The 27,504-nt window shown below is 44.2% G+C and overlaps 1 protein-coding gene across 1 annotated transcript; it reads right to left on the minus strand.

Annotated features, from left to right (window-relative positions):
* On the minus strand, positions 1 to 27,412 carry si:dkey-178e17.1 (tricarboxylate transport protein B, mitochondrial). The gene is made up of 9 exons (XM_006640118.3): positions 27,013 to 27,412; positions 13,562 to 13,669; positions 11,767 to 11,866; positions 6,390 to 6,528; positions 5,825 to 5,909; positions 5,316 to 5,420; positions 4,638 to 4,753; positions 4,464 to 4,537; positions 1 to 3,534 (listed from the first exon to the last, which is right to left on the minus strand). The coding sequence occupies exons 1-9, from the start codon at positions 27,122 to 27,124 to the stop codon at positions 3,420 to 3,422; spliced, it is 954 nt and encodes a 317-aa protein (XP_006640181.1). The 5' UTR covers positions 27,125 to 27,412; the 3' UTR covers positions 1 to 3,419.
* Positions 27,413 to 27,504: the final 92 nt, after the last annotated feature.

The following is a 27,504-nucleotide window of genomic DNA, read 5'->3' on the forward strand; positions in this document are numbered from 1 at the left end:
CGGTTTTAAAATTGTTACTTTATTCAATTACAAGTTTTGACAGCAGTATTGGTACATTTGATCAACAACTGAAAGAGAGAGGCACTCTGCATAAGAAAAATCGCACATATATGTCTCATTACACAGTACAACACTGACATAACCACATATCCACAACACCCACAGATGGACGTACAATCACGCACACACACAGACATACATGGTAGTGATGTTAGCTACAGTTCTGTCAGCTCTCTCTCAGGTCATGGCACAAAAGTCAAGGCATAGAATATACAATACAGACTCCTTGGCATCCAAACACCACTACCACACACAGCGGGAGAAACTGGACTGCAAAGCATCCGAGTCATCTGAGCACAATACATTAATGCTCAGGAATAGGTATCCCAGAGTCATGGGTTTCGTGCAGCAGAACCCAGCCCTCAGTATAAAACATTCAAAAAGGGTATGGTACAGACTATCAGTTAGAAGTCACTACACATGCTTTGCATGCCAGTTTTCCTTCAAACACTGGAGTGGCTAGTGCATCATCTAATTTGAACAAATATCCTGCTTTTCGATGTACTGGTATCCAGATACAACCTAAGGGTTCAATCAAGTTCTCAGTGCAGTTTTCAAGCCATTAGTCACCTGTCACAGTGCCCGTCTGCAGGCTACACCTCTGTCAGAGGTGCCACAGGGAAAGACTGAGGGTGTTCATCTCGCTGACTTGGTATGTCACAGAATTGACAGGTGTTAGACGAGTCTGTCTTTGATATTGATCCTATGGTTGCTGCCCTGGAATACCAGGTATCTTAAGATACCTTTAAGGTTATAAAACGCCCACGTGATCGGCCTTTTAACATTATTCTGTATTCCATCAATTTACGCTAGGTAACTTTGGAGGCACTGAGGTGACAGAAGTCCTGCTAAGAAAACAGACGGACAACAAAGCAAAACAGCATCAGAGCAGCATGCAAACTGATGGGTATGACAACATTACAGCTGTTCGGATCCTTACAACACACAAGCAGCAGGATCTCTTTATTTCTTTGTCTCAATTACCAAAACTGTTATTGTGTAAGACCTGGTTCATAGAAAAAAAACTGTGATTACAACTGTGACATAAAAGCAAATGGGAAATAAAAGCATTAATATGAGAATGAAACAAGCTTATAAAGCCTTTGTGTCTCTCCCCCCAACAAAAAACCTTTGAATTAAAAGAAAACCCGCACTGAACAACAGCAGTAAAAAACTTATTTTGAACCATATTTGCTATGTGTTTTTGTTTCAGAATAAGTCATTCAGAGACCTCATTCCTGTGTGTTAGAACGTGAAGGAACTTCATGTACAAAAATGCAGAAACCTAAATGCTGAATTAGAAAAGCAAGAGATACAAAAACACCAGTATTCAACTCAACACAAAAGATGAAAAATTTAAAATGAGCACCACTGGGTGTTTTAAATTATGATTCAAAGATTTAACAGTGAAGGATCACCTCAAAAGCAGTATTGCACTCAACCGTGCCCTTTTATCACTTTGAGACTGCATCTTTACTTTGCTGAATCACTGCTAAGGGCAATGAAGGAAATGGAAAAAATTCAAAGTGCGCGGAAGATAAATAATTCACCGTAGAAAAGGAAGGATGAAAAAAAAAACCACTAGAAGCTACAGAGTGTTTTTTTTGGTATCTTAGATTGCTTTTCTTAAAACAATGAAGCTCACGAAATAAGATTTAAAAAAAAAGTTTTCCCCTTAACAAAATAATTGCCCTCATATGCAGGAAATTGGCCCCAAGACCCAACGTAAATTGAAGGACGCCTCTCAGTCACCGAAAACACGTGCAGGCTCATTTAGGCCCTGTCACCTGGTCAGCTCTTGGGCTGGAGTAAGTCAAAAATCGACACCACCCATCTGCTGCCTTTCTCTATCTACCCAAAGGGTTTGGACTTTGGCTCCGGAGAGCAGGCTCAGTTTAATCCCGGTTTCGGGTCTAACACAGTGATAGCAGATATCCGGAAAACAAAGCCCAGATTATTTTAAAAATGTGGGGTGCAATCACAACAGATATTGCTTTAACGAGGGGTTTTCGCTTTAAATAGAACAGGCATGAAACGCTGTGGCTTATTTTTTCTTTAAAACATTGGGTCTAAAATTAAAGAAGTGGCCTTTGAAACACTGTGGAGAGGTGGATCGGTCATGTAGGTATCTTGTGCACCCCAAACTTTCTGAACTCCAGTGCTGAGGGTGAGGGAGGGGCAGACCGGTCACTTTTTAGTCCAAAAAACATTAAATCATTAACACTTCGTTGTGTAGTCATCATTACGATTAAATTTATAAATAGCAAAACTATTCATGTTAAAATATTTAAGTCTTTTAAATAACGTATTGTTTTAGTGTTAAGATATGGCTTTGAAGAATTCCATAGTACTTCCTCATGTGTCCTAGAAGTTTAAAGCACTGCTGTAGTACCTCTCACAGAATGAGGCCTTAGGGACAGCCTCTGAGTTGTGAGTCACTGGTAAGGACAGTGAGGCCAGTGTTTTCATTCCAAGTGCCTGAACGGCACACAAGGTTTGATTTTTATATAAAAAATCTACAATTCTTAAAGTCCAAGTCTTGTATTAGAATTTCTTTTAAAAAATTGTCAACTAAAAGTAATAAAACTAAACCTAAAAGTACCTTCCTCTGATTTGACAGACGTCTAGGCATTTTACAGCTCATATCGGTTATTGGGCACTTCCTGGTGAATGGTAATTGGCATGATCTTGGGAAAATAGCGGTTTTCTGAAAGAAAAGGCCCAAAAACAACCAAGGCTGCATGAACTCTGCTAGCTTGGCTGGTTTTCAGCCCTTCGTATACCGAAGAGGTGCTTTGACCTCATAGAACAACATCGTGCCCATGAACCATGAGGTAAACTCCACACGACTGTAAGCATATTATCATTCTCTCATAAATACAATAACAGTTATGGGTCAAAGATACATTTCTGGTTTCACAACCATAAGATTTAAAATCTGGGCATCTTCCTTACTGGACATTTTTGGCATACTGGTGCAGGCACTGATTGTAAGGAAATGGTACTGTATTAAAGCTTTGTATGGGAAGGCCTTACCTAGACACAATAAAACAAACCCACCTGTCGATAAATCACCCATGACCTAAGGCCAGGCGAGGACAACAGGAGAGTAAACAGCTCTTCATTGTTAGCTAATACAAGACCCGTTCTTTACTCAGTTAATTAAAATTTAAGGGACGTTTTCAGTCAGGTATATATTAAGTGATCGATTTCTACTCAAAGGCTAAAACGTACACAGTTAAGTAGCGGAGGTGGGGCGCTGGCTGTGACACCCCGGCTCCGGCGTGGTGAAGGCGCTCCTGCCCAGCGTCCAGCAGCCACGGTGTCCGCCTGTCAGCCTCGGTCCTGGGGGTCCCGCCTCAGTCCGTCTTCCACACCTTGTTCAGCATTTTCACCACCTCCTCGTAGATGACGAACACGATGGCCACGTCCAGGCACACGCGCCCCAGGCGGGGAACGGTCCCCTTGTAGAATCTGGCGGCGAAAACGAGCAAACGGGTTCGTTAACGGGACCGGGGGGCTTGCACTTGAAGTCTTACAGACACACAAGAAAAAAAGCTGTCTTCTCGAGGAATTCATCTTGCGATTCTCAGGGAGCAGGATACTCTGCAATCAGCAGAGCGGAAGCAAATCCATAAGCTTTTTCCTGCATGGGTCCATGAGAGGGAAGGAATAGTTCACAAATATAGTCTATTATTAAAAAAAATGTAAAATCCTAATTATGTAGTGCTTTTCTGGACAGTCCACTCAAAGCGCTTTACAGGTAATGGGGATCCCCTCCACCACCACCAGTGTGCAGCCCCACCTGGATGATGCGACGGCAGCCATAGTGCGCCAGAACACTCACCACACACCAGCTCTCAGTGGGGAGGAGAGCAGAGTGATGGAGCCAGTTTAGAGAGGGGGATTATTAGGAGGCCATGATTAGTAAGGGCCAATGGATGTGGCCAAGAGGTTACACCTCTTTTCGAGAAACGCCCTGGGATTTTTAATGACCACAGAGAGTCAGGACCTTGGTTTTACGTCTCATCCGAAGGACGGTGCCTTTTTACAGTACGGTGTCCCCGTCACTATACTGGGGCATTAGGACCCACACAGACCACAAGGTGAGCACCCCCCTACTGGTCCCACCTCTTCCAGCAGCAACCTTAGCTTTCCCAGGAGGTCTCCCATCCAGGTACAGACCAGGCTCACACCTGCTGAGCTTCAGTGCAGTGCCAGCTGTGAGCGATATAGCAGCTGGCAATTATAGCTATTATAGCCTTCCCTGCCGACTCGAATTCTGGAAGAATCAGTCAGACAATGACCCTTCCCCCCTGCAATTCACAAAGCAACGGTGATGACGCACAAAAGACAGATCGACAATACAACTCGCACGGTCCACTCAGGAGCCTCAGACTTACGCCTTGGGGCCTTCATGTCTCATGATCTGAAAGGCACAGTCCACAAAGCTTTTGTATTTGTGAGCTTCCAGGCCCTGAAGAGAGAAAGACAGAGAGTGGCCAGATGTCAAGCAGCTGTCTCCTCCGATGTCACAGTTCCACAGGGGACACAGAGCACTCAGAAACGCGTCCTACCTGCATTCTGGTTTTGATCACATCTAGCGGAGTGTTGCCAAAGACACTAGCAGCTCCAGCTATGGCACCAAATACGCCCGTAATGAAAGGATTGATCTCCTTATTGGGATTCTTGTCTGGAGATGGAAGAGAAACAGAAGTTAATTAATGAATCAGATAAAGTGCTGACTAGCGATAGGGAAGGCTGAGGTTACAGGGCTAATGTGGAGCCGAGTCTCCAGGAAGTGTTCACCCCAACAAATACCGCAGAGTGTACTCGAACCCTAATTCTACTCCTAGCGCAGCTGCGGTGCTGGGAGACTCCAAGCCGCTCTGGAGCGAGAGGTGAGCTCAGTCTACAAGCTGCCACTAGGGGGCAGTAATGTCAAGCCACTGGAAAGCCGGTTACAGAAAAATGATTTGGAAAATCACGTTTAACCACGTAACCTAGATTGGCACATTCAGCACGGCAACTATAAATTTAAATTAATCCGTGTTGTATTAAAATTGCAGAATGACCCCCATGGTTTAACATTTAATAGTGAAAAAACATAAGGATGAACACCACACTGAACAATGTTCTATTACAGCTTCTTCATCAACAATGTGCCCTAAACAAAGCAGTGGGATTTTGTCACTATTTATGAACAGCTGCATTAAATATCCGAGAGTGTAGAACAAACGGAGGAGGCGTGTTACCTTTGTACCAGTTCCTGAGGGATGTCATGACGAAAAATCTGATCGCTTGATTTGATCCCTGCTTCAATACTGTTGCAGTTAGTCCCTGATATGTTCCTTTCAAACCTGCAAAGCATCATTAAAACGGGATGGAATTACAATTTGCATGTTGAAAAATGGAAAGACAATAAATTATGATACAGTTTCTCTGTGTACTTAACAGTCTAATAGCAGAATTATTTTTTAAGAATCCCATAGGCATGGAATTAAATTTAAGGAAGAAAGACTTTATACGGTATTTGTCTTTATATATATGAGTTTTCATAAAGTCTTTTAAATATATTTACACAACTACAATCAGGGAATCCTCTTTCTTATGGCTTACACAACCAGCAATGGCATGAGCTTTTGGCACTTTTTAGTATGATAGAACCGTTGCTGCATTCAGGAATTTTGAAACGTTTCTTATGCAAGCACTGCCAATGGTCAATAGAGGGCGCTGTCTGCACAGTTATGGGCGAGCTCCTCACCTTGCTGCCGGACAATTTCTCTCACCCCGTGAAAGAAGCCTCTGTACTTTGGATTGGCTGAGCACTGGTCATGGATGAACTTCACCTGGTTAAGAAAACAGATTTATATGAATCGTCTCATGTACAGACAATCCTCACTGGAAATCCACGCCTGAGGTGTCATGAGCAGATAGGAAATGCCACTGGCAAAAAAAAAAAATACAATACCTATTGAAACTGTAGAGAACATCCATGCTGGAATTTTAAATTAACTGTAAATTATTTTTGCAAAAAGTTAGTTTTTTTATTAACAATAAAGGGTACATCATGCATATTAATCAATCCTGAGAATGATCTGTATACTGAAGTTTGCTCCCATTGTACTCCGATACTTTAAATGTATTTCTGACCCTGCTGCTAAAGATATACTCAAGTGACCCTTGGTAGGCAATGCTGGTACTAGTGGGAGCACATACCACACGCCTTAATTTCAGCTTATATTAACTGATGATAAAGATTTGTTTTCAGCCACTGTGTAAGACATGCCTTCTGTTCTTTCTGTGACTGTAGGCAGAGAGTGCCCTACCTTGATGGTCTCCATGGGGCAGACCACCACCACAGCCTCTGCCACCCCTGCCCCCAGGCCACAGATCAGCCCTCGCGTGCTGTCCAGTTTCCCCGACTCGTCCCGCATGCGGTTACTGAGGAACTCGAACATCCCAAACCTGGGGCACACAGCACACAGAAACACAGTCAGGCTCCAGTTCACTCAGAGCCCAGAGACTCGGGGTCAGGGCCCAGACCACTCAGGGTCAGGGCCCAGACCACACTGGGCCCAGCCCACTTGGAGCCCAGAGACTCAGGGTCAGGGCCCAGACCACTCGGAGCCCAGACCACTCAGGGTCAGGGCCCAGAGCACACTGAGCCCAGAGTCTTGTGTTCAGAATCCAGCTCACACAGAGCCCAGTGTCTTGGGGTCAGAGCCCAGATCACACAGAGCTCAGAGACCCAGTATCAGGCCCCAGCCCTCAGTGAGAAACCACTGCAAAGAGAGCATAGTGATCCACAGACGTGCCTACCACATCCCTTTCTCACCTGAAGATACAGTACAGAGAAGCCAGAAAGCAAGCTGCTTTTAGCTTTTGTACGAAAGCCCCTCCCTACACTTTTGCAAAATGTGCTTGATTCTTAACCGGAAAAATTTCATGCCCAAAATCCTATGCTTCAATAATAAATTGTGTGGTGATTAATAAAATAAACTTTTAAACTACAAACCTAAGCAAATTGCAAACTGAAGAACATGTTCAGGATGCCCTGTGGCTGGAGTGAATGAGTTTCTATTTTTAGATTAAATCGAATGAAAAGGAAGACTGGAAGATTTAAAAGCATCAAGGAGAAGCAGGGGCTTCGGTCTGGCACTTAGTTCTGATTACTTTCCTTCACGGTTCCTGATCTGTTTTCCATTGCACTGCCGATGCCCACTGCCATACACTTTGGCTACAGTGAGAACGTATTTATTGTTATAATTCTAAATAGAATGTGAACTGTAATTGAACGGCTTTCCTGAAAGCAGAAAGGCCTCCACATTAACATTCACTTGCCATTCCCTCGCTGTGAGCTCTGCGCTGTTCCGCAGACTGTGTATTTTACTTCCACTTGGCTGAGCTGCTGACATTCATTAAATAACTTTGACAGCTTCTTTCAAACGGGAAGACACACACTAATAAGAGAGCTTGACAGTTCCAAAGACGAGCGAGCCCTTTCAGACTGTTATCTTTGTATGTAAAGCAGCCCAGCCAGCATTTAGTCTAACTGTACACATTCAAAACAACTGTATACACTATACCTGTATAGCATGATCCATGGAAATTAGCACTGCAGGATGTATGACAGTTAATCAAATTATTGCAGCTGCTCCAATTTGGCAGGCAGGAACCCAGACAATATGGGATGGTACCAGTTTAAGCAAAAAGTACATATTTAACAAACCCCACAGCTGAGATACACATCGTAAGAACATTAGACAGGTCACAGACTAAAGCCTAGCCTGCGTTTGGTGGGGCGTAATTGATCTGAGAATCTCATTCAGCTGTTTCTTGAAAGAAACCAGGGTATCAGCATCGGCAACAAGGATGGACAGATTGTCCCCTACTCCCACAACCCTTTGCGAAAAGCACTGCCTTCTGTTCTTGGTTTTAAGTGCCCTTCCACATAGTTTATGCTTGTGCTTGGGAGCTGCTGAGCTGTCACATGCCTCCATTTTCCACTGACACACAGCACATGACTGTGGCCCAAGCTAGGCCAGAGACAGAGCTGCTTTCAGGACTGTTGCTGTGGCTCGTCTGGCCCCTTGCTGGCTGTGGGCTGTCTGCTGCAGGGAGTGAGCAGTCCGGGTCATCTTCAGTTAAAGTGTTTGTCAGCACTGTGATAAACGGCTGGGTCACAGGTCTCCTGTATTGTCTCTCCCAGAGATGAGCCTGAATTGTGATGGACAGCTAATCTGGCAGGCAGCTCTGGAGAGTGCAGGAGAAGATAGGCTTTAAAACAGCAGCCAGATCGAACTGTTCATACTGCAGGGCATAAAATCCCAACACACTGCAGATCTTTAATTCTTTTGGCGATGATCAGGATACATACAATCGCTACTAAGCTGTAGCATTGTGTGGCCATGTGTCATGGTTATTATAAAAGGAGGGGAGACAGAGCCAGAACACACTGTGAGCAATAGCTGCATCAACTGTCTCACTTAGGGGAAGTTTAATAGTCACACTCCATTCTCCCAACTGTTAAAGTCACCTTCCCTCTGGAATCCTCCATAAAAAACACTCCGGTGCAAATTTCACTTTAAATCAGCCAATGAGGACGGAAGCTTCTTTTTTACACAACTGGAAGGCGAAGCTCTTAATGACTTCGTCAGTAATAGTTAAGTAACGATCAGACAAGTAAGTACCCTGAGGAACTTTAGAGAGGCTGGATTGTACAAACCCAGAGCAGAGTTTCGCCAAGACCTGGGGGGAACATCTGTTTCATTCTTAAAACCGTGATGTGGTCATAAATGACCAAGTAGTTGGGACCTTGGTTTAACTTCTCAAAAAAAATGAAAACTGAATATTATGAACAGCCTTGTGCATCACAAATACATGCAAGCCCCAGGGCGGGTATTCAAGAACCAGTGTTCTAATATCCTCTCTGGAAGCAGCCTTGTACTCCGAGTTACAGTATATTAACACCTCAGAATCTGGGAAAAGTCCTTTTAACCATTTAGGATTGTGATCAACTTCAGCCAAATCGACACTGACACTCCATCTTTCAGTAAGTGTACACATGTGGACCTGACTGTAGGAGAGTCCACTTTAAGATTGCGACATTTCAGAAAAGGTCTTTAGGTTTTTTTTAAGGGTTTGTTTGTTTGTATGACAAGCTGAGAATGTCTGGGAGAAAGAGAAAGGCTGATAGGAAGCAATGAAACCTGCTAATTGGGTCCAGGGCGACAGGTAAATTTATATAAGGGCCAAAAGTGGAACTTCATTATAGTTCTTTTCAAAAAAGCTGAAACAAATTGACTGTACATTCTAAACCAAATCACGTCGGGTGGCAACTGAAATGTAAACACACAGTGATGCAACACTCCATTTACCTCAGCTCTCCCTGGGCCTGAGAACTGCTTATCTCCAGAACTGAGCATGCCTGGATAGAGAGCACTGCTAAACCATAACTATAGTACTTCAACAGGGCAGGAACGCCACATCTCCTATCCCAAGCTCAGCTACAGGCTCTGGAGCTGGGGGCTTATTTGTATTACTATAAATTAATCTACTGTGCTGCACAACTGGCTAGACATTCGCTTGCCCAAACAGCGCTCGAAGGCCATATAGTGTTACTATAGTGAAGGCCATATAGTGTTAGTCCAGAGAGCTGGACTGATTCTCCAGCGGCGAAAGGACATACTGTACGTATGTTTCCTTTCATACTGCCGCCACTAATAAAAAAACAAACCAAGACAAAATGCTTGAGTTAATTTAAATCAGTGGATGTGCGGTTCAAGCAAACCCAGGTGAGACAACTTTGCCCAAGACGCTACCAGCGTTACTAGTGAGACGGTTGATTTTGCTCCATTAGAAACTACTGGTTCCCCTGGGTAAGGGGTGCGATGTACTTTCTCCACCTTGAAAAAAAAATAGCTTTTCCCTCTGTGGCTGAACTGCAAAATTTTCTTCTGCCTGGCAGCCCTTTTCAAATGTTTTTAAGATCTTGCAGCTCGACCCAGACATATGAAAGACTTTAAAGACTGTGGCTTCCCTCTTCTGTCCTTTTACTACCTTTTTCTGTCTTTTCTCTTTTTCCTTTGCTTCTCTCTTCCAAAACTCTGGTTTCTACTCCTTTATTCCTATTTTTATATTATAGCTGGATTTATAGCTACCAAGACTTTCAAGCCATGATGTTTGTTCACATTTCTTCATTTCTGTATATGATACCATGTAATATTCTTTATTTTCCCTGAAAAACCATAAACAAACTGAACATAAACAGCACAAGTTAAAGCAATAGGGAGCAGAAGCTACCAAATGCCACAACATTCATCTCTGAAGATTCCTGTCACAGATCACTCTCTGAATCTAAATACAATGGAGCAGTTTTCTGAAATATTTACATAAAGCCCTGGAAAATGAATGGCATGTCATGCTTTCTTTTCCTCTCACCTGCAGCATATGTTAGTCATAGATGAATGCTTGCTTTCTGCTCCTGACAGACACTCCCTCCACATTTCCCCATGCCTGATGAAATTATGCAATTCCATTTCTGTGGAAGTCAAGCCTGCCCTTCTCGTTCATATTCATCTGGGCCTCTCGGTGGATACCGATATGGCCAGGCCTGCCTGGAGGATGGCATTGAGCAATTTCCGAGCACAGACTGCCTGACAGCCCTGCTCTGCATGACTGTGCACTCGGGGAACGAGCAGCTTTCAGCTCCTCAACACCAAGTCAGTGAACATCCACAAGAACACAGGCAATCAACCTTCAGTTGAGCTCAATTCAGATGTAGGTTTTTCAGGCATGGTTAAACGATGATCCCTGTATTGGTATTATTATTTTATCCCTACATTGTATAAATTTAATTATTACTCTTATTTGTTCTAATGATGGTATGCTTTTTGATTTTCTTTCCCTTAATATTTGAAAAAAAAACAAACCTTGCTCATATTTTTGTTTTGACAAAATGTAAATAAGATGTAAGAGCAATATTCATGTTGCAGAACAAACTGTAATTGTTTAAGTGCTGCACAGGAGATCAGTTCTATACTACTCCTAGAGGAGACCTTTACTAATGATCCATAGCGCAGCAGCACAGAAAAAAAAATCATTTAAGTGTTTAGGATTAGAAATGGCATGATTTGATATTGGAGAACAGACACAAAATGGGAATGTGGGTAACTGGAAAGGTGCTGGATTAGACAAGCCTTGTTATAAATAGATTAAACTGGCAACTGAAGGAGGATCTTCAGTAGCTATAGTGACTGCATTCAAACAAGAGCAAATAAGATCTGCACCTCAGTCACAGGCTGTCATGGCGTTACAGAGGCTGCTCCCCAGTGCCAGGCTCTCAGCTGAGAGCTCTTGGACTCCAGTGCAAAACACAGCTCCTTTTTCACTCCCAACCTAACGGCCTTTCGTCAGCGCTGACGGAGCTGCTGTAGTAAGTCGTCAATGAACACAGTGTACAGTTGCACAGTGGTCAGCAAACACCAGCGGCACGTGCCGGCCAGCCTCACAGCAATCCCGTTTGGAGAAACATGGCATCGGCAGTCACGTGCTCTACCACTGCAACATCAGATGTCGTAGAGCTACACCCGAGTTGCCTTCCGTGGGCTACCTGGGGGTGAGGGGGAATGTGTTTTGGCCAGCTGAGGGGACCCCTCCAGTGAAGTGGAGTGAATCGGTGTCGGCTTATTCTCAGACAGGTACCTGACTGCTGCCTTGGGAATGGAGCCATACAGCAGGGAGCTGAGCCCACGATAGAGCCCTTTCACCCCATGACCCTGGACAGTCTGCTTCACACAGTCCACTGCAAAACAGAGCACAGGACCATCAGCACCACCGAAGAGCAATAACAGCAAAGGAGAGGGTGTGTTTAAAAGCTTACAACACGTACACTGTTACACTAACTATTCTCTACAGTCAGCCAGCTAGCATTTTCTGCTTTTTTTGGCGTCACGGCGATGCCTGCTGGTAAATTAGTGAACCCCCCACATTCTCACACTGCGGGCAAGGACAAGACACTCGTCACTGACCAATCATAGACAGGCCAGGTTAATTTATGAACATGACTCATAATACTGCCCGTACTGGAGACCACACCATTTCTTCTGAAAAAAGCGATTGATATAACTACAGCCCATTATTTCCCTTTATAGAGATACACTTGAGCTCAGAAATTGTGGTTATTAGGAATTTATTTTAAAATTTTCTGGTTTTAGACATTCCACATGTGGTATTTGCAGAAATACAAATATGTGTAAAAAGCCTAGACAAGAAATGCCTCTTACATCTACTCTCCCTTTGAACTCCATCACTGGTCTGTTAACCAGTTTCCTTGGGTGCAGACAGATTTTTTCGCAATGTCTTGAAATGACAAAAGTATCAGATGTGCAAGGCACTAATAATGAGAACACCTCAAACTGCCAAAGTAAGAGTTGCCCCAGAGAGAACCTGCTTGTTGAAAAAGGGGGAAACTTACTCCACTAAAAATGATTAACCCACAGACTTGCACACATTGAGTGCACACATTAACCAGAACCGTCCAGAGTTCATGTTCCCTGATGTACTTATAGTGCTGACTCTTAGGCAAACAAACATGTTATCTCTGCAAGGCTGATTCTCAAAGTGCACTTGCACTTCACTTACTGGGACAAGAGACTTGCTGTCTCTTAGTTATCCTGGCCTAGGCAGCTAGGTATTATCTGTAATGAACAAATAAGCCCCTTTCTGGAGCTTTTCAAGCCTGATTCGCTTTCTTTCCTCTGGTAGCTAATAACTTGTTAATCCAAGGATCTCATCCAAAGCCACTTTTTGACCAATTTCAGAAGAGCAGTTTTGACATCATGGCTAGGCAGCCTGTACCAACCCCCCCCCCACACCTTTTGTGTAAAGACATGATCCCCAATCTCAATCCTAAAAGCAATTCCTCCTAGCCCCCACTCCTGTAAGAAAAGCACCGAAGGGAAATGGGGATTACAGTTTGTTTCAGTCTCAGGAAATGTTTTTTTTTCTCACTGCGGATCGTGCAGGAGTTTCGGGGGAGGTCCTGATACAGCTTGTTTGCTCAGGAATGCGTGTGGAGCCCGAATTTTAAATGCTTAATGAAACAGTAATGGTGTGTGTCTCTCGGAGCCTGGCTGGCTGGTACCGCAGTGTTATTTAAGTGAATCATCCAGAGCTAAAACTCAGACTGTCTTTTCCTACTTCTCCATTTTACATGCGCCTCCATGCAGTTTCCACATGAACCAGAAGGACCCATGTGGAAACTGCATGGAAGTGCATTTAAAAGCAGGAACAGGAGGCACTTCATTACACAAAGGGTGGTGGGAGTATGGAACAAGCTGCCCACCCACATTGCTGAAACGGACACCCTGGTTTAATTTCAAGAGACACCTGGATGAATTCCTTGGATCCATTAACTACTAACTACCAAACTTGTTGCACTGGGCGAATGACCTCTTCTTTGTAACCTTTCTTATGTTCTTGAAATGCAATTGCCTACCAATGCCCTTGTATCTTGGGGGATTGGCCTTCTCATCCAGCTGTAGCTGTGTCTTGACATACTCCGTGGGAAAGGTGATGCAGATCTCTATCCCTCCAGCAATCCCTCCTGGAATTCAGAAAGAGAGCACAACAAAAGTTTGGTCAGTGGTTCCTGTACAGCGAATCCGCTGTAGGATGGAATGGTTTTTAGGTGGGTGTTAGTTATTTTTCAAGTTGACAGTGACCCCACTCCTTGCACACATATAGACAGTCACAATCACACAATCATTCCCGATCCACATAGTCCTGGTTATGCACATCTCCGTTATGTGTATTGTGCAAGGAGGGATTGAGAAAAGTAAGTGATCAGTCTCCCGTCTGCTGAACTCCCTGCTGGCACACATTTCCTCAGTGAAGCTTAAGATGGCGTGATCAGGAAGGGGGATGGAGTACATTTTAATAAAATGGCTGAGACAAGACAGAGTTCAAATCAAGGTTACTACAAACACAAGTAACTACATATTCTCGGGTAATGCTCTTATTAAAAATTTGTAACATCGGGGACAAATACGGCTCATTGGTTTGGCTACTGGTCTGTGTCAATACTAATAGTAACACAAAGAGCATTGTTCTACTCACTTTATGGAAAAACCTGTCCTTGTGAAGCTCCTGACATACCAACACAGGAGCCAAGCATAGCACTATACTCAGGCCTGACCTGTTGAGGTGCGGTGGCTCTGTGGCTCAGGATCTGCGCCTGTGACCAGAAGGTTGCCGGTTCAAATCCCGCGGCCGGCAAAGGAATCCTACTCTATTGGGCCCCTGAGCAAGGCCCTGAACCCCAACTGCTCCAGGGGTGCTGTATAAATGGCTGACCCTGCACTCTGGGCCCCAAGCTTCTCTCCCTATCTGTGTGTCAGCGTGTCTCATGGAGAGCAAGCTGGGGCATGCGAAAAGACAAATTCCTAATACAAGAAATTGGATATGGCCAATAAAGTGATTTGACACTGAAAAAAATTGCCTTTGGGCTGAGTGGCACCTGTGGCTAACTCATAGAAGCAGACCTGTTTGTCTTGCAAACCGACATCGGACGATCTGCGAGTCAGTTTAAGATTGCAGCTGCGGCACTGCTGACAATCCAAGGCAGCCTCCTTTACTGCCTCAGCTACACCCCTTGACTGAGAAGGCTGAGAAAGGAGGCCTGTGATTGGTCAAGAGCAGCCCTAGAGGACACTGCCCCCTTCGGCCCCGCCCATTAATGTTGCAGCCTGTTCCCTGGGGTGCACTACTCATGTTGTAACAGTCCTGTTTAACCTGTAAGAAACCTACACACCCTCATCCCTCAGTCCTACTACCGTTCCCTTATTTTATATTTCCTGAAAGATCATTGCATCAGCTGATGAGATTTATAAGACAACTGCATGAGATGGCTTTTCAGTGTTTCCAATTCTCCTAAATTCAGCTTTTTTTCTGCAGTCTACAGAGAAATTAAATCTACTTTAAAAGTAAGGAACGTACCCCAGCAGTTCAAAGCCTAGTACTGTTACAGCTATAGGAAATGCACAGATTAACATTGAATTCATTACTAACTTCTCTAGTGTTACCGTTTTCACAATGTAGCATGTAAGTACAGCCGTCCTGAACGTACATCTATTGACAAACCCTAGACTGACACTTTATAAGATGTCCTGTATCCCAATAAACAACAAGACTGAGCACATTGATTTACTGTAGATTCCTTTTATACATATTCCAAATGTGAAGAAATGACTGCTAAAAAAGCTTACTGAACTTGAGGGTGTACAACATCTTGGTCACACCTATAGTGCCACACAAGCTATAATTGAGCAGGTTTTCATACAGTGTTGTATAGACCTTCAGCAGCTGTGCCTGCGATAACACTGGCTGGTCGTGGAAGAGACAGAACAGGAAGTCAAGTATCAGGAATGCACCCTTCCCCCCACTTTCTCTTCCTCGGAGCAACTTGAACTAGCTGACCTGGAGTGAGCTGGACTGCCAGGGCATGAAAACAGGGACTGGGAGGTGCAACTACTGCCCTGAGAATGACTAGGACAGCTGAGATGCAGACTTTCAGGACAACTGACAAATGGAAGATAAGAGTGCCCAGCGTGTCTGAATTCAGTCAGCCGGTGTGAGCTTATTTAGAAAAGGGGGTGTTTCAAATGGAATTATCCTAACCACACAAAAGCTCGCTGGAAGTCATGCAGCTGAATTGCCAGCTCAGCATAAGACAAGATGACAGACTTCGCATTTGTACACAACTTTTTTTGTAAAGAGAGGCAGGTGCAATTCTTCCTCTCATTTATTGAAATTTATGAGCAAGGGGCCACAGATAGCACACTACCAAGATCAGTCTTGCACAATATTTGTCTTAACAGTCTTCTGCCTCCAGAGGTGTATAATTTGTGTATTTTACTTACATTTGTTAACAGTACATCGAGTGCAGCGGTTGGTTAAAGAAACACCACAGCAGCATGGCATCAAAAAGCAAGCTGCTGGGATTCTCTTGTTCTTCCCTCATTTGGGAATTTGGCATGCTGGCCAAATTTTCCCTCAGTCTTTACCCATCAGGGCCTCCTAATAATCCCCATCTCTGAACTGGCTTCATCACTCTGCTCTCCTCCCCACCGAGAGCTGGTGTGTGAGGAGAGTACCGGCACACTCTGGCTGGCATCGTATCATCCAGACGGAGCTACACTCTGGTGGTGGTGCAGGGGATCCCCATTATCTCTAAATAGCTTTGAGTGGAGTGTCCAGAAAAGAGCTATATAAGTGTAAGCAATTATTATTATAATTATTGACCACAAGCTCAGCCAGGCCTCGTGTGCAGGAGCTCACAGATACACACGGCCAGCCACTCTATTCCCGGGAGCCTGCATCTGAGTGGCTAATCCCGGAAAAGCCAGCAGCGTGCAGGAATGTCTGGCATACTTTCTGCTCGTAGTAAACAACAGGGCCTGTCTGGTCACTAGCTTCTGTGACTGAGCTTCACTGAAAGCATCACTGAACGCGGACGCTTTGCATGCACAGGACGAGGAGAAGAAAAATGAGGGCAGCTTGTCCAGCCCCCAGGGAATCCAGCACAGGAGCAAGCAGAGCTTGCACACACCTCCCTCAGCCCCCTGCAGGAGCCGAGACAGGAAGAGAACTGGCAGGGAGCAATGGTGGCGTAAGAAACGAGGTCTAGAAATCAAGAAGATGTAAAAAACGCAGCACAGAGACACCTGGTTAAACCCCGGTTTCCAGAAATTGAGCGAACACACACTAACTTGCCAAGCACACTCCTGTCTGCACTCCAATTCCATTAGAGAAAACAGAAGATGGATACCTGTGCTCCTGCATTGCCAGCGCTCTGAGAGATGCCGAAACACAGAGCGGCTGATGGACGGCCTTTCTGGTGTCGTTTCGTTAGAGTCAACAGATTTCCCTGGAGGCCAAAAACCTCTCCCTGCATCCCTGCCGATGAGCACAAGACTCCCAAGCACAATCCGGCATTCTGTTCTGAACCAAACCAATTATAGCAACCCTCCATTAAGGCTGTAATGAGGGGTTAAAGTAATTATGTTATGTTAGTGTTTGCAATCACGAGCAGGAATAGCTGGCGCAGGTCAAACCGACCTCTCATCAGAGGCTGTGCCAACCTCCTCGCAGTGAGGGAGAGGCGGACTGAGGGGGACTTAAAGGAAATGGAGACGGACGTTTTCTACCGTGGGGTGGCGTCTTTTTAAAACCAGGAGGGAGCCCACAAGACGGAAGCAATCCTGCCTGTCGCTAGAGGGAGCAGAACCACAAATGGGTGGAGTGATCATTCCTAGACCAGCTCTTATTTCACCTCTGCTGTCAAAAAGAAAAGGGCACAGTAGGGTCTTTTACAGGTTCTTGAAGCCAGAAGTAGTTCTAGAACAGAGCTGACCATAGGCCATTCCAAAAACCTGCAGCAAACGGTGCAAAAAAAGCACAAAATAAAAGGTCTGTCTCAGGATCTTGCCATACAGGGAGACCATGTCAGCTCACATACAGAACTGTACACAGAGGGTGACCTTTAACCTAAATGCACGCCCTCTGTGCAACTCTCCATGAGACAGCGCTCAAAAGTGGGAGATAAACACACACACTGCCAGGCTACCCTGCAGTCTCCCTTCCCATGATTCCAAGGTTAAGAGCCGTTTGCCACTGAACCACTGAACGGAAGGCAAAAACAAAGCCTACGTCAAAATTTACATCATTCAACGAACTATAAAAAGTCTCATTCTTATTACTGTACGATAAAAGCACACCCGCCAAAATTCACTGTGCTTTGAAAACGGGGAATTCATTGTGACCTCTCACGCCACCTGTTTATTGGACCATAAATCACCACAGAAGCCTGGTCTACAGATGTTCTTTCGGAAAACAGACAAAATCCTGAGCAGAGGAATTCATTTCAGTTGTTGCACTGCAGATGCACCACTCCAACAGCACACCTTCCCAGCTCCCTTTCGGGCTGATTTATCACTTCAATCACCCAGCCTGGGAGAGGAAAATTAAAGAGCAGCTGGACTCTGGAGCTGACTACTAGAGGAACAGGAGCCTTCTCCCGACACGAAACCTAATTTCCCAAGAGCACTCTGGAGAACGTCAAGGACACAACCGCCTCCTCTCCAATCACGGCTGACCTGCGCCCACCCTGTATCCACCATCATCCCCCAGGCTCTGGTGTCATTTCAACGTCAATACTGACCTCAGGGCATTGTCTCATGGTGCCACGTCCCCGATTTCAAGCCAGGTCTCCTGCGATTGCAACAGGCAAGCAAGGAGTAACCTATTCAATATTTCAATCAGGGTTAGCTTCTCTAGGAAATATCGGTTGTCTTGATTAGATCAAATGGAGGAAAAAGCAGTCTGACGCCGAGAAGCTCTGCGGGGGTCTGCTGGCCAATACCTGCAGGAATCGGAGGATGACTAGTCCTGTATGTCAACCGTGGAGCTAGCCTGGAAATGAGCCATTTATCACGCATGAGCTTTCAACAACCAACAGCACTACAGAATGGTGCCGATTCGTCCCGAGTTGTAGGATTAAATGTTTCCGACGTGGATAAGACGCACATGCCCTCAAGGTTAAAACCACACAACCGAGGTTATGAAGCTCAAGACAAGATACGCAACCCAACACGCTGGATTCGATTTCCGTATGGAGTCCTCTCCAAAACAATTTAATGCGTCACGGTTAAATTATTCACGACAGCAAATGTGCCAATGTTTGGAAGTGAGTAGACTGGCAGAGTACCAGCTGCGTTTTCTGCCCAAGTTATTAATCTGCTGAAGAGAGAATTCTAGGCAACATGGATATATGGATATTTCTTTAATGAACATGGTTCCTCAACTTCTGAGGGTCACTGCTGTAAACAACATGAATAAAGTATGACAACAAGGTGGCACTTCAAACGGCGAACAAAATTCAGAAGCTCAAACAGAATTATTGAAGACTTCGTCCATTTTTTCTGTACAATCAGGGCTCAGTGCAGAAGGGATGATGTTTTTTTCATGGGACTTCAAAACGTAATGAACCTCAAACAAAATATTCATAATCTATTAAAAAAATTATAGTATTTCAAATTTTCCAAATGGGAAAAAGAATAATTTATTTTAGGCTTTCATTTTCCATTATGCCATACAGCTTATTAACTCCCCACTGTTCCTGGACTGCTTTCCAGCATAATGGACAACATAAAAACATCAATAAGCTCTACTTTATAAGTTGTTCTACTAATGTAATGTGTAGTAAGATATACAGTTCATGTGCAACTGGAAACAGATTAATCTACCCAGACCTCTCCCACTGCGACGTACATTGAAGTCGGGTTTAATTCTAAAAAGTAATGACTTTCACAAGCGACACCTGATTTCCTAAATAACCTAAGTTAAGGATCTTATTTTGACAGGTCCATACAATCTATGACCAGGAGAAAAAGACTCCCGAGATGGACAGGACTTTGAAATTGCCGTAGGGAAGACCAACAGCACAATTAAAAACAAAAATGTTTACATCAAGGCACTGCAGACGTGTACAGACGTACTGTTTAAATCATTTCTGAAAGAAAATGGATTGGCATAAATTTTACTTGAAATTAATGTAATCTTTTTGCAGGCATGCAAAATGTCAAGCTGAAGATCACAAACTCTTTGCCTCTGTACACTTTTCTAGACAAACAAGGGACAACAAAAATACATCTGAATTGGATCATGGCATTTTTGAGCTCTTGTCTTGAAGGCACTGGTGATCAGCTTTTATTTTTGCAATAAAGCTAAAAGAATACAAAAATATAATTCAAGTAAAACTATTCAATATTAGCCTGCCCAGACCCCGAGAGAATATTTTTCCTTCAAAAGCCTGTACGAGATAACACATCTAATGGAACAGCTATTTCAAAGAGCAAATGACAGACTGAGTACTGCAGGTTTGTGAATGAAGTCTCAAAGTGGACACAGTTCCAGGACTAATTGCATGATCTCTCCCTTTGTGTAACTGGTATGCGAAGGCTGTGGCTGTGCAGTCAACAAGCCCCCAGCACTCCTCAGACAGCACTGTCTCAGAGAGAGCTCTGGCTCATTGCTTGCCTTCAAGCAAAAACAGAGAACGATTGCTAGTTTGTGTTCCTTTCACAACCATCAAATACCTTCCGTACACATGCATGATAAAACCCAAAGCCGAAATGCCAAACAGAAATGAGTTTGTCCTTTAAAAGAAACCCATTAGAAATTCCTGCCTTCCAGTCAAATGCGATCTTTACAACGGTTTTGTCTGGCTGCTTTGCAAGTCCACTCGAGCAAAAGACACCCTTTGCCACAAAATCCAGGACCTGCAGATCAGCCCAAAGCTCTCGGTGTCTAAAGCGGATACAGGCTGGCTTAGGGGCTTTTTCCTCGATCGCATTCGCTTAATGTCATCCATGTTTGGCTTTTTAACTTGCCACACTCTCCTGCAAATGATAAAAGTTCACAGACTAAACCGTGAGTGGTTTCCCGCAAAATAAAAATTGAGAAGGGGTGCAGAACAACAGCCTTCTCTTGCTTCATTAACACATACTTTAATGTGATGATGTTTGAGCAAAGAATGACTGCAAATGCGAGGAGCCATTTGGCTCATCTAGCCTGTTCGGTAGACAGTAGCTAATTGATCTCAGGATCTTATCCAGCCATTTCATGAAACCAGCCAGAGAACTGGCTTCAACCGCACGACTCCAGCGGCCAGTGATCACGCAGGTGGATGATTTCACATCTTGATGTCCGTGACTGTAAAACGAAATGCGTCTCGGTCCTCTTTCCCCATCAGCGGCTGTCAGTGCGAGGGGGCTCTTCGGTGACGTCTCAGGCATGGCGAAGACCCCTTCATGCCCCCGAGCCCATAAGAGACCTCCTCACCCAGGGTGAGCGCTCTCAATTAAAGAATGAAGGCAGTCTTCCGACATGCTGATTATATCAATGCCCGCTGTACTCATTGTTGTAAACGAACCCCTGGCGGCTGGCCCAGTTTCTGTGAACCAATAAAAGATAGAGCAAAAGAAGAAAGCACAAGGCAAATGCTTTCTGAAGCATACTGGATTTTGAAAGTCACTTGGTATGCTGGTCCATCACAGAGGCCTTTTCCACCATTTACATACCAGCACACAGGGCTGACATGTCTTGCCGTCCAAGAGACACAAATGCACATTGCTTGGGACTTGTGACACATTGAATCTGATAACCACATGGTTCCAATTTCTATTATTCAATTTTCAAAGCAGTCGCACGCTTCTTGTTTTGACAAATGCTTTCTTCCCCTGGTCCCTTACTCACTCAATGTTTAATTTCCGATTTCCTGAAATATTCGGGTCAAAAGCCAAAGAGCCAACAGAAGAAGTCTGACCAGTAGCTAGAAGGCAAAGATAAACACGTTAATCCTGTTTAACTCCCCAAGAGGGCTTAGACTTCGACCCAGGACATGTATGAGGGTTTATTGCATCATCCACGACCAGGTACAAAGTACACCTTTTTGCGAACATCAGAAAATAAGAACTTCTACCTATATAGTCTGTCCATTAACAATGTAAGAAATTTCCTTTGCGTTCGGTTTAATGAAGCCTGCACAATATCTATTTAAAGGCTACAGAAGGTTTATAGGTATTACAAAGTAAGTCTAAAAGATGTAAGGAATGTACAAGCAATCTTAACATTTGACAAAGTGCATGTTATTGTTTGTCTTCGGTTTACGGCCAGGATTAGGATTAGGGCTGGAGGTAGAATTACGATTTAGCACATGTTTATTTTGTTTATGATAAAATGCCTTTTGTAAGAATGGTTAAAAAAGGGTTATGAATGTTGTATTCCATAATGGTGGTATCTTAAGTAGCCTCTAAGAAGGAATTATGAAGGTAATGGGCAGGCTGTAAAAAGCCTATTAAAAAGGAGGCATTTGCAAAATATGATAGATTAAAACTTTTTTTAAGTTTTGACAAAGCCATAGAGGTAGTAGTGGCTAACGGATGACAGGGCTTTCTTCTGTCTCCCAAGAATGTTGGAAAACCAGGAGGATAAAAAAAAGTCTAAGAGGAGTGGTCATGCAACAGTTTTCACAGCCTTAGCAATGCCAGATCACTGCTCAAAACGCAACTCTTCATGACAGCTGTTACTGTAAGAAGCTTAAACTGCCTCACTCCTATTCATCTGTATTCAGGATGCCCACAATGTGATGCACAGATGCAGACGCCTTTAGCAGCGATGAAGTCTTGTGTGTGCATACACTGCACTGCAGGCATGTGCCGTTTTCTGCTGAGTCACTGTGGGGCTGCTGCCAGTCCTACAGAAGCTTACACAGGCCCCTCTCATCCTGCTCTTTGCAGATGAACCTTCTTGCACACGCCTTCTTGGCTCAGATCGTTTACTCCAGAGACAGGCCCGGCTAGGCTCTCTAGAGCAAATTTAGCAATTCGTTCCTTAAGTTCAGCAAAACGCTGCACAGATGAAATGACCGAGACCATGAAATGAAGTCATAGTTTCTAACTGTAAATTAGCGATCCTCAGTTTCATTCACTTTGGGTCAATCCTGTCTCTGTTAACCCCTATCCATTCTGATGTGGATTAAACCACTTAACTGCAAACCCGTTCTGTGAAAACTACTGCATATATGCAAACTATTGGCTAAATCATTAAGATTTTTTTTCTATAGTTGATTACACTAATTATAAATGAATGATACAGTAGTAGTCTAAATTATTGATCGGGCACTTAAAGACTCTAAGTCTGTGAGCACAGATTATTACATATGGATGCAGAGACTAGAATGGAAATTTAAAGATCCCAGTTCAAAACCTTGTTGGTAGAGAGACCCTTAGGCAGAGCAACAGAAAAATTAAACAGCATGAAATCATTATAAGCAGCACTTTTTCAAAAGAATGGCACCGTATACAGCACAATGCCCTTAATCAATAGTGGGGCATTGCTTTGGAGAGCCTGATCAAGGGACAAGAGCACTACCTACTGGTCCACCAACACCACATACAGCAATGACTTGGTTTTCCTTAGAGGTCCCTCATCCCAGTAGTGATTCTGAGATCTGATGAGCTCAGGCTACAACGGTTGTAATGTTTTTGAAAAGCTCTAGACAACAGAACAACAAACACTTTTCCCCCCATTATGTTCTTATTTAGGAGGCTGTTCTCATTGTGACTGTAAAAATGCAGCAACAAAATAATATCACAATAATTGTCATCTCAAAACTGTGAATTGAGTTTTCCCTGTTTTATATCACCTTCAACATCTATGAAGTCAAAAAAGTAACAAATCATCAATGAATTTGGTACACTGAGAGAAAGGCTGAGCCATTTCTAGTCACTGACCTCTCACACTTGCTGAACTTCAGTCCCCTGGGTCTGTCAACACAGTGCAGACCAGGGTCTGACAGATGCCCGAGAAGAGAGGGTGGTCTTTGAATGTGGCCGGGTGGTGTTAGAAATTGACAGGAGAGCATTAGGACACGTTGGCATGCAAAATAACCTTTGTTGTGGGTACAATAATAAAGCAGTGTTTTATAAAGAGATTAAATAGCCTAGCAACAGACATCTAGGTATAAGAATAAGTGAAGTTTCATTTTGTGCCAAAAATAAAAAGAAATGTTTTGACTGTTGAGCTCTTTTCAGATATGGAAGGCGATTAAGTGGCCTGAGGTATACGATTACGGTTTTGAAATGATCAGATCGTATAATGACATGCCGTATGTTCTAAGAAGTGTCAGAATGGTTTATTGTTGGATGCTGATCCAATTCATCTGCTGCCTGCATGTGAGTTTACTACCAATATTTGCTATGCCCGAGAACAAATAAATGTGGATAAAAGAGAAGGAAAAGACTTACAAACCCCCTTTACGGCCAACCATCTTCAATTGTGAGAGATGAATAAATCAGACAGCAAAAGCAAACCATAGTGGTCACAGAATCAGATTAACGCTGATACAGTACTCAAGAGCAACACAGAGAAGTAGACACACAGCAGAGATAAGGTAGCCAGGCAGAGTTAACAACACTAAAGCATCACTAGTCTACCTCATTCATGTCTGGTTTTCCACAAACCAGCTTAAAACAATAGGCCTAATGAGCCCCGATGCTCAGGCGACAATTGCCAAAGTAGTGGTTAGGCCTATCCATCTAAGATGGAGCATCTGCATTCAGGAGCACCAGACTTTCTCGAAGGGCACTAGAATCACTGCAGAGAAGATCTTACTGATCTTACAGCCCCTGCCATCACTACACTGGACCTACAAGAGCAGAGCTCAATCACTCCAGCACCGGAGCAAACACAGAGATCGAACTGGCAGTGGCAGAGCCTGCCCCTTCGGTGAGCTCTCTTCATGAGTTCATGAGATCGCCAGTGGACGGTTTTATTTCCTAAACTATGCCGTGCTCCTTTAGCAGCATTCAATGGCTTCTCTGCAGTGGACACTCTACTTATTTCTGTTTCGGGAAACAGGGTCCGGGTGCAAGGAAACACGAGATCCGTGACAATTTGAGAATGCTTGAGAAGCCATCCAAATTCGACTTTGCCATACAGAGGCAAAGCGAGAGATGAGGACGTCCTTAACCAATGACATCACCGCTGCCTGAGCTTTCCAGAGGTTGTTGGGTGGGGGATAAATGGCATGTCTGCGGCTCCTGAACCGGTCTCAGCAACACGCCTTTGCAGATGTACAGCTCGTATGCCCTACCGACAGTTCCATTTATAACTATGACATCATCCCATTTTCAGGTTCCAGATGAGGCAAAGGGAAGTTATGATGTTTTACACTTATTTTTGAATCAGGTGGGTTGTGGGAAGGAAATCGTCTTCTAGATTAACTCAGCAGCAGCCACGGCTACATTGAAACAGCAAAAAAAAAACATGCAGGCATACAAACATTCATTTAGCGATTGTGTGGCATGCAGGGGCAAGAATTAGGAAAAGCAACGTGCATGATTGCAGCCAGAAAACAGCACTCGTGTGCCAAGCGTCTGGCCAGCAAGAGACAATTGAAAAAGCAACATAACTGGCTTGTGCTGGAGAAAAACAAGCATACTAGCTGGACTGAATTTCTGTGCTACGTTCCTGTTCAAACGACTCATGAATATAAGAATAAAGCCAAATGAGCTTTTAGCATTTTACAGGTGAGTCTGGAATCAAAGAATACAAATACTTTCCCCATGACCTGCTCCCCTCAACTCTAAAGCAATCTAGTTCTTCTCATCAATGGGTGTTCTCTGTAATTATTTTTCTTGTTATAAACCTAGGACTTTAATCAAGCAGGAGTGATAAAACTTGTAACACTGGTTATCAGTGGCTATCAGGCGCTTTACTCCAAGAAAAGAGTCCTATTACTCATCAACCACTAGAGCCCGATACAGATGACCTCAGGGGAAGGGGAGGCCAGGGATCTGTTCTTGTAGCACTGCGGGGGTTCAGAGCTCTGATATCTGCTGCCTTTCCCCTTTGAACTGGTTCTCCAACATATCTCACCTGTCTCCAAGCCCGCTATTTATTAACGCCCTGTCTTATCAGAGCGTTCGCAGAAATGAGGAGCCTAAGTCAGGTTATGAAATGCATCTCGCTCAACAAGGCGCAGACAAAATATACACTTCTCGTGACTTCATAAGCAGACAGGCGTAAGATGATACAGTATTTAAAGAGGCAAAATGACAGAGGATCAGTTTCTTTCTTTTGACTACGATTTGTCATCGCACCGGTGAGGAAGCCAATATGATTATAGTGCCACCAAGAACGGTGGTCCGTTTTTTTCTGAAAAAAAAAACGCGAGAACACTGAAGGTCAGCTTGTGTTAAGAATAGTATACATTTACACAAATGATAGATTTTAGAAAGAAAATAATTTGGGTAACAGCCCAGAGTTCTGCCTACCTACCTACATGGAAATCAATTCAAACCATCCAATGGCTCCCCCCCAATGACAGGTTTTGAAACAGGCAGGAGAAATTCACCCAGGGGAGCAGTTTACCACCATCCTTGATGGAAATTACTGTTGTATGCACTTTCAGTAATTAACAGTATGTACATATAAAACACCATGCACGCCTATATACTTGTAACAAAATTCCGAATTTGATGAAGATGAGGAGAATCAACGTTCGAAAATTTAATTTCTCTTGTTTTGTAACAAACCAATAACACGCAAGCTCAGCTGGATTCCTGCTAACACAAGCGCCTGTAATTCTACATTTCCCAATTACTTGGCTCACATGTCATACACACATAAACGGTCTCCGATCCTGTGAATCAAGTATTTTCAAACTTCCCCATTTTAGATGCAGAGCAGTGAAAGAGCACAACAAACACACGTCTATGGGAAATTATTCAGAGTGTGGCAGCTCTCCGCGAAAAAGTCATCCCGGATACTAGACAGTAATGTTTAGGCGAGACAGCCCCCAGAACAAATGGAGAAATTTGCAGTGGCATTTTAGATTTACAACACAGAGCAGGAACAGGAGAGCTTTGGAAAGTGCTGCCTCATGAACCGTCGTGCTGCACTGAAGACGGGTCTAATTTAAGAAAGAGCCCGATATTAAAGTACGGGCTGTCGCAACAAATGGGACACGCTGTGCGTTAAACACAGTAACCCAGTATGTCCCACTCGGAGTTACCAACTCTTTCAGCTGACCGGCGGCACGACAGGGCTCCTGCACAGTGCAGCATCTGCTGGGCTGCCACAACTAAGGAGAACGAAACGTTTGAAAACGCTCCGAAACAATGTTTTCTTCAGATGAGCTGTGGCGAGACAGCACACCCCTCCGTGCACTCGGTGTGGACAGACAGCGTTGAAATAAGCCGTGCGTTTTTGCAAAGAAATGAGCTCTACGACACTACACCACTCTCTGTGTGTGTGTGTGACAGCCCGATAATACGCGTACTAACGGCACGCAGGCAGCGACAAAGCCCAAGTGGAAAATCTTACCTGCTAAAATCGCCTTGCCAGGGTGAGTCAATTTCGTTTTCCCCGCCGGGGCAGCCGCTGCCAGGCACTGAGGTCGGCGGAACGGGCTGACAAAACTGGGGTTCCCAGACATATTTGAAAAACAAGTGCTGGAACAGCTAGTAAAGGTGGAAAGCCTGTTTTTTTTTCTTTGGCGATGCTTTAGGAAATTACTTTCCGGTTACCGTCATGCAGAGCAGCTGAGCGAGCGAGCTGGTGGGAAGAGAAGGGCCCTCACTGGAAGCTGTGGTTCATGGGGACTAGCACCCTGACCAGCGAGGAACGGGGTTGTTTTCTGTCCCACTGACAGTCTGTGATAATCACGCACAGAGCCTGGTGGGTTGTGAGGCGCTTTATACTGTGTTTCTTTACGGTCCGTCCCCTCATGGTTTAGGGAGGGGCCTTTTTTTTCGCTCCACGTAGCGTCACATCCTTGACAAACAACAAGTCCGTCCGTTTAAGGTAGAACGGTGC

The sequence above is a fragment of the Lepisosteus oculatus genome, chromosome 22 (genome assembly GCF_040954835.1).
Source record: "Lepisosteus oculatus isolate fLepOcu1 chromosome 22, fLepOcu1.hap2, whole genome shotgun sequence".
In the NCBI taxonomy this organism is placed as follows: domain Eukaryota; kingdom Metazoa; phylum Chordata; class Actinopteri; order Semionotiformes; family Lepisosteidae; genus Lepisosteus; species Lepisosteus oculatus.

Coding starts and splice junctions, on each gene's coding strand:
- si:dkey-178e17.1 (XM_006640118.3), bottom strand. CDS start 27,124: ATGTCTGGGAACCCCAGTTTTGTCAGCCCGTTCCGCCGACCTCAGTGC. Junction 13,670..27,012: donor TGGCAAGGCGATTTTAGCAG/GTAAGATTTTCC, acceptor TCTGAATTCCAG/GAGGGATTGCTGGAGGGATA. Junction 4,538..4,637: donor TGATCAAAACCAGAATGCAG/GTAGGACGCGTT, acceptor TTCTCTCTTCAG/GGCCTGGAAGCTCACAAATA.